Source organism: Nannobrachium achirus (genome assembly GCF_963921795.1).
Source record: "Nannobrachium achirus genome assembly, chromosome: 22".
Classification (NCBI taxonomy): Eukaryota; Metazoa; Chordata; class Actinopteri; order Myctophiformes; family Myctophidae; genus Nannobrachium; species Nannobrachium achirus.
In genome coordinates, this window is record NC_137829.1 from 3,647,322 (window position 1) to 3,655,736 (window position 8,415).

At 42.3% G+C, this 8,415-nt stretch overlaps 1 protein-coding gene across 1 annotated transcript in view; it reads left to right on the forward strand.

Moving 5' to 3' along the window:
• LOC308308022 (limbic system-associated membrane protein-like) overlaps window positions 1-8,415 on the forward strand; it is a gene marked incomplete at both ends in the record, with an annotated part of 166,718 nt that overhangs the window by 129,575 nt on the left and 28,728 nt on the right. Inside the window, one exon of the mRNA XM_080753378.1 lies at window positions 6,964-7,089. Within this exon, the coding sequence (XP_080609504.1) occupies window positions 6,964-7,089 (126 nt within the window). The remainder of the gene's footprint in view (window positions 1-6,963; window positions 7,090-8,415) is intronic.

Below are 8,415 nucleotides of genomic sequence, written 5' to 3' on the forward strand. Positions count from 1 at the left end.
GAGCACGTCTTTCCTTGACTCTACCATAGACCATAGGCTGATACTTTTACTTAGATCAAATAAAGTGTGTACTTCTTGTACACACTTAAAGAGAGTGTGTGCCGAGAGACACATGGAGAAATATCCTCTCTGTTCTGCTGTAATGACTACAGACATATTGATGATGAGACCTGAGACATCCTTTTGTATTCTCAAGCGAGACGAGGGGATGCATGCCGTCACGGTCGATTCGTCCAATACGAGTCTGTGTTTATTTGCATCGCAGCTTAAAACCAGCAAGCGGCTCAGATGTACCACAGATGCAGGATACGTGAGCTGAGAAGTCCCCGTTGATACCATGAGGCGACGCGCCACAACGGGGTCGGCAATTGAAAGTATCAAACCGTGTCACTTTTTTTTTTTTGTTTATTTGTGTTTTTGTAACGTGAGTTGGACCTGAATAAAAACAAGTTGCGTGGAAATCCTGGGGCAATTGCCGATCAGATATTAATCCATGGCTGTTAGGAAAGGCATGGAAACAATGGGTAAAGTGTGGTACTTTGAAAGCAGATTCTTCCGTGGGCATTCTTTCCTGAATAACGGGGAGAAGTTGGCAGTCCTGATGCTGACACTCATCTATGCACCCCACAAACACACAAACAACTAGGGATGGGACGATATGAACATTTCATATCACGATTGTTGTGAAAAATAAATCTCAATTTACGATATTATCGCGATAATTAATATGATCCATTATCCTGGGGCAGAACATTTGCCAAAAAATAGCAGATCTACAAGCTTACAGCACGTTGCGGCGCGCTGTGAGCTTGTAGATCGGCTATTTTTTAGGCAAAGAGATTTGATAGAGTGAAAAAAAGACTGTATCAAGTACGTATATTATAACCTTTTACCAATTATAGAGGGTTTAAGTGGTACCGGATGCAGCTCGGCAAATAAAAGGTGAATTGATCCCAGTGCATGACGGACGACGATTTCACGATGAATGAAATCTCCACAATACGATTAACGTATAAGTGTTTTTTTATCACGATAAACGATAATATCGCGTATCGTCCCATCCCTACAAACAACACAAACACATTCCACCCTAATTACTCTCAGTCACACACTCTCTTCTCTTCTCCTCTCACTCTCCCTCCAAACACACCAAGGCTTTGAAGTTTGCAATCGGTTCACTTGAATGGAAAGGTCTGTTTAAAAAGCTGCTATATTTCCAGAGATCTTTTATTTATGAGGCTTATTAGATAAATAAGATTACTTATCTGTAAGGAGAGAGAGAGTGTCCTGGAGAAATCTGTCAAGCCTAAAGCAGTGAATACACTCATCCACTTCTTAATAATCCAATTAGAGCATGCAATTCCATGAACAGTAAAGGTAGACTGTTGAGCATGCACGCACGCACGCACGCACGCACGCACGCACGCACGCACGCACGCACGCACACCAACACCCACACACCCACACACACACACACACACACCCACACACACACACACACACACACACACACACACACACACACACACACACACACACACACACACACACGTAGCAGCTCTCCAACGAATATATAAGCCGAAGAGCAGGTCTTTCATTGTTCCTTCAACATTGACCTTTGACTTATGACTCTATTGCTATTCTAACCTTTCTGCTCCTCTGTTTGCTGTATGACTGAACATACATATGGAATCAGCTTGAGAGTTCAAAAGTAATTCGTTCTCCTCTCCTCTCCTCCCCAACTCAACCATAGTTCTTCCTCCTCTCCTCTCTTGTTAAAGGGATATTTCACTTTAAAAAAAAAGAAAATGTTTTGTCATTTATCTTCTAATCAAGCTTTTGTGAACACCCGGGACAGATTTTAAGTTGCTTGATTCAGTATTTAGATATTTAATATTTATTTTATCAGACACGCCCCTTCCTATATAAACCCATTGTAACTCCAAACTCCATTTTAACCATGATAGATTGAGAACGCCGTTCTTTTTTCTGGTGACTCCTGACGCCCTCCTAATACGTGAGCTAGCCGTGTTTCTCTTCTCTTCTCTTCTCTTCTCTTCTCTTCTGTTCTCTTCTCTTCTCTTCTCTTCTCTTCTCTTCTCTTCTCTTCTCTTCTCTTCTCTTCTCTTCTCTTCTCCTCTCCTCTCCTCTCCTCTCCTCTCCTCTGAGCTTCCTTAATGTCCAGGTCACATGGCGGTCTTAGGTCAGACACCTCCCTGCTTGCATGCACCTCAGAGCTCCTTCTTTCTAGGACTGGCAGTGTAGTGGGGGGGCTCATTGTTTTTGAGGTGGGCAGAAGAGGGAGAAAAGCCAATTGGATTGTGTGTCACCTCAATCTAGTTCCCTGTCCTCTGCATCGCTCTCCCCTCCCCCCCTCCATCTCCCATATCTGGAGGAACATGGCTCTGGTCATTTGACTCCTGCAGTAACACTATGACTTCATTTAAAATGCTGTCTGGCAAGATTGTGCCTCCGTTGTCACTTGGTATTAGAGAGATGGCTTGGGGGGGGGGGGGGGGGGGGGGCACAGGTGTCTTATGTGTGTGTGAGTGTGCATTTGTGATCGCACACACATCCGTGTTTCTCTGTGAGATTGCATTCATGCTGCGCGCGTGCGCGTGCGTGTGCGTGTGTGTGCGTGTGTGTGTGTGTGCGGGTGTGTGTGTGTGTGTGTGTGTGTGTGTGTGTGTGTGTGTGTGTGTGTGTGTGTGTGTGTGTGTGTGTGTGTGTGTGTGTGTGTGTGTGTGCATGTGTGGTAGATAATAGAGTCAGATGCTGGATGGATCGTACTCGGAATAATCTCACCGTGGAAACAGTCAGAGACAGTGTACAATATGTTTGCTCAGACAACAGCTTCAGATATGAGAGATTGAAACATTATTTAATTTGAACCCTATACAGTTCGAGCCCCCAAGATCTGTACAGTCAGTGAGGTTTAACTTCACATTCACTATGCTCAATGACTGGCTTGGCTCTATAGCTGCAATAATTTATTGTATTTGTGTCCTACCTGATTTCAAACCTGGGTCTCCCGTACGTGAGCAGAACATTAAAAAAAAAGAAAAAAAAAACACTTGTCAACCAGTAGGTGTCCTACCCAGTGGTCCTCAACCTTCTTAGGCAGCACCCTCCCAAAATAATCATATTTGAACTGGGGTGAACCAACCTACGTCATCTTCTAGTCATAGACCTTAGATCAAACCGGAAACCGGTTTTAACCCAAAATAATTCCCCGCGCTCAAGGGTATAATTTTAGGGCCTACCCCTAAAGAAATCTATTTCTTTTTAGGATGGTTTGTTGATTACTTTTGATGCACTTTAATGCAAAACTAAAATCCTAATCGCGCCGACCGTCATGGCCCAGTGCCGCGGTGAAAAAGAGCGATTCTCTGCGTTGAAAGGCACCCAATGTAAAAAGGTCTTGTGGGGACCCTCCTTGTGGTCCTGACCCACAGGTTGAAAACCACTGTCCTGCCCATGATCTACATTTGTCAATCGAATTGCAGTGAGACCAAATACAACCGCTACAGTTGTGTTATGTAACCATATAAGACTCCCTCTGGTTGCATTTGTAACCAAATGGGCTAATGAATTGTGAGTGACAGTTTAGCTACACAGAAGGTTACAGAAATGCATACCGTGCCGAGCTTTCCCCTGATGTCTGCAGAATTAGGATATAAGATTTATGTGAGTTGAATGAAAAATGAATAATGAGGTACAAGGTATTAAAAAAAAGAAAAAATGCTCCTGTACGATTTTTTTGCAGATTCCAAACTATCAGAAATTGATGGGGTTCAAAGATTTCACACCCATCCCCCTTTCTGGGCGGTCATCTATTTTGAGGCCCGCCCGTAATAGTAACACAGTTAATGTTAATATTAGGCTTTTGTCAGTTTTAAAACATTCTGAGATGGTTTATTACACATTTTACACAAGTGATACTTCACTGCAGATGTAGACCATTCTGACAATAATCCAAGTATACTTAAAAACATTCGCAAAGATGCTATTTATTTTTTTTAAGATTTGTTTTTGGGCTTTTTTATGCCTTTATTTGATAGGATAGTAGACTGACAGGAAATGGGGAGAGAGATGGGGAATGACATGTGGCAAAGGTCGTCCGGATCGGGAATCGAACCGGCGACGCCAGCAGGCATTATAGCCTAGTATGTGGTATGCGCCTTGACCACTAGGCCAGCGGGCGCCCCACAAAGATGCTATTGTAAAAAATATATATATATAAGTTTTAGTCAAAACTGAAGTGACCCCTACCCAGAAGGTGAGGGAAGGAGACTGACATTTTAATAATTTCTATTTGTTTTATTTGTCTGCATGCATTATGTTTTTATTTTCCCATATTCATCATATTACACACTACACAGTCATTGATCATTCTTTTTTTTTATTGTTTTTGTTTCTCTCCTGTGTGCATATACAATGTCTTATACTTCATGGCCCACCTACAGTTTATGATGGTGATATATAGACCATGTCATCCTCACTGATTGATTACAACTGAATGGAGGAACTGCTTTAAAACAGAACGCGTCTACATTTCTTAATCCAACTGAGCTGGCTTTGCAGGAGAACGTTTCTCCTGTGTATGCGTGCGTGCGTGCGTGCGTGTGCGCGTGCGTGCGCGCGTGTGTGTGTGTGTGTGTGTGAGTCTCTCTCTCTCTCTCTTCAGTGATGTAAATTAACTAAGTACAGAGTCACAATTATTTTTCCAAAGAAGTTGCATTTACTTTTTTCTTTGCTGTAGAGTCACGGCTAGTTCAGGCTGTTCAGTTGTTTTTTTATGTATTATACCAACATGAATACCCTGTACAATTGCAACTGTTCGTTGAACAAAGAAATTACCCAAATGGAACCGTCAGGTCAATTTTTACATTCTCAGTTGTGGCGCTTTACAACAGGACTTAGCAGCTTTTGCAGCTACAATAAACACAAATAAACCAAACTGCACCCTAACTGCACTGCCAAGCAAATACCATCTGACTGCTCCAGTGCTAGTTGTACTTATTTAAATGAGGTTATATTATGCATTCATTTGGCACCAACCTCAGCCCCAATGCCCCTTTCTATGCAAATGAGCCTTAATTATTGCAAAAAGTACAATTCACAACCAGCAGCTATAGCTAATAGTCACACACACTCAGAGTGAAAATTATTAGCGTCTTCTTCAGAGAGTTGGTAAGGAACTGAAGCTCATTTATAAGAGGTGTCACGCACAGACTTTAAAAGTGATCATGACAGCTGTGGTTGTAGCCAAGAGAAACCATCGTCATGCCAGACATGTTCAGGAGCAGACATTTCCACCCTCTAGTACTGGGCTGTCAAACTCGTTTTATGTTGCCGGCCGGATTTCTTCTGTGCGTGCGTGCGTGCGTGCGTGCGTGCGTGCGTGCGTGCCTGTGTGCATGCGTACGTACGTACGTGCGTGTGTACGTACGTACGTCAGTTACCTTATATGGACTATGCGGTCGACAGGCGCTGACACTTTCCACCTTAACTAACGTCCATAGCATACAGTATATACAGCAGCATACAGTATATATGCTGCTATGCTCAGGCACCCTTATGTCTTAACTCAGGTACTTACTGCACCCTATGTCTTACCTCAGGTACAGTAATATGTGTAATACTGTATGTAGACTAGTAAGACGCCTCAGGGCGACATGCGGGCGAGGTCGCGCCAATTCTTGGCCATCTGGCCAGTGATGTATATCGGACCAGTTACCCATATGGAGACCCCTGGTACCCATATATGTACTGTATATGGAGATATGCTGTGAGAGCCCAAATATGCTTACTCAGTTATTCGTTATGTGAAAGTCCTATGATGTCTATGACATCATAGACCCTTTTATGCCCATACATGGAGATCCCTGTCTGTAGAACCAGCCGTTAGTGTGGTATGTGGCCGATGTGGCCTCCATATATGGGTATTCCCATGAAGTCCTGATAGATATGGGCTTAATATTGATGACATCAGGAAACTCCATATATGGGCATAAAAGGGATTCTGTTAGTGTGACATCACAGTGAAGCCAGAGCGTGATCTCAGAAAATTATTAGTGTGGTTGCCCTAACAGGGCATCATCTGGGAATCAGATGTAGAGGTCAGCTCCATATATGGAGATAGGTGATGATCCAGTCGTCTCCAAGTATGGATATCGAGAGTTTGACCTTTGATGAGGTGATGACACAACAATGTGACGTCACAATGTCAACAAACAAGTCAGCAGCTATAGACATTGAGGCGTTACTCACGTACGGACAAGATGTGAAGGTTTGCATAGTTAACTGCGACCTATGGTCGCAACAAGACGTTAGAAACATTTCTCTGCAGTGGGAACATTGGTTCAAGTTGTTCACAGCTGTTCAATTTAGTTTGGCAACACTGTGTTCACTACTGTTTTCTAAGATTATTTAGATTACATTTAGATTATCTTCTGAATGAAATAAAGTGTACATGCTTTGCACTGACGACGATAATTCATTCATTATAATGTGGTTGTGTATAGCGAATTATAGCTTAATTAATTAATATTAATACATTCATAATTTCCTCTTTGTCAAATATAAATCCATGTTCTCCTGTGCAATGCAAAGACCTTGTGAGAGCAAAGTCAGTCTGACACCAGGGCGGACACCATCTGTTGCAGTAATAAATTAGTAATTAGTAGATAAGTATATTGAGTTTTAAGTACCACACTGTATACCAATTGCAATTTGAAGTGCTCCTTAGCGCCTCCATTAGGCCAACAGGAAGTGCTCCATAGCGCCTCCATTAGGCCAACATGAATATACTTATCTCCCCATGCGGTTCATCCCGTTCGAACGAAACTTAACGACAGTCGCTGGATATTGTGGTATTCACACACCAATGCAGTACACCATATATGTAGCAGCATGCTCCTAAAGGAACTCAAACTCTTGGTTTATCTGTGTTTTTTGCAGTTCCAGCCAACATTTACAAAGTGTCAGAAGACATCATTGTGAACGAGGGCAGTAACGTGACACTCAGCTGTCTGGCCAGTGGCAGACCAGATCCTACCATCACCTGGAGACTACTCAATCCCTCGGGTAAGAAGTAGCCAATCTGCATACTTAACCTTATCACCCAGACACCCACACATTGCTTTTTCTGTAAAGTGGCTTGTAAATATCGGTAGTTGCTGGTTACATTCTTTGGGCTTGTTTCTAACGTGTCGTTGATTTGGGCTCATGCTTCCAAATTATAATTTAAACCAGTGGTTCTCAGATATGGGGAGAGTGTTTTCTGCAGGTCTTTCTGTCCGAGTGTATCAAAGGGTGCGTTCGGAAATGCGCACCGGGTGTGTGCTCAGTGTAGTGAGTGCCTAAACCCAACCCTAATCCTAACCCTAACCTCAGTAAAACTATGCCTAAACCCAACCCTAACCCTAACCTCAGTAGGGCCGCCATTGCCCCTCAGTTTGGCCTTGTGCCCCTCAAAACAATGTATTAATTAAAATGTAAAAAAGGTTTAGAGTTAAGGGGTATTCTGGAGCTCATTGGAATGATCTCCATAATGTGATTTTAACTTAACAGTTTGGTTTCTCAAATGCCCTTTGACTAACAAAGTCATGACGTCTCTCACTCATCCCCTACAGTAGTTCGTGGAAATAATTTCTCTATGGAGAATAACATTGAGTCATCTTAAAATCGTCTCATATAAGCATTGTGGTCCAAAAATAAACAAACTGTCTCCACGATATTGTTGGGGAGGTGGCTCTGTAGTCAGTCACTAATATTTGATACAGTCTATCTCTGGCAAAAATTTTACTAATTCGGCGACAGTAACATTAGCGTTTTCTCACCATCAGTTGTTTCTTCATATCCATATGAATCAAACCGCTGAGATAATTTGTTTATGTTTGGAACACAGTTCGTATATGAGGCGATATGAAAAAAGTCTATGGGAATTCAGAATGAGGGGAAAAAAACAGGAACCAGGTAGGATGTGTAAATGACGTCAAACTTCGCAGCTCTATAACACTGACATTAACACTCTAATAAAGAGACCAGGTTTTTAAGCAAATGAATACTGACCGGTGGATGATGTCATCTTGACAATTCTTCTCACTGTCTCCAATTATCTTTTGTGCTTTGTAAAGTTCAAAGCCATCATTTGGAAAAAGTAGAAAGTGAAGAAGGTAAGGAAGTAGACAAAAGTTCAGATGGCCATGGAAATAATAACAATAATTACACGTGACTTTTAAAGCAATTTGGGAAAATGGGTTATAAATTGCTCCATCTACGCCTTCCCTCTCAGCTTACGTACTTACTAACTAATGTAACTATAGGTTTGACAACGCGTACAACGGCTATTTTCAAATAGCCTGTGTATACAGGTTGTATATAGGTTGTGCTCATGTGGCCTAGCCGCTT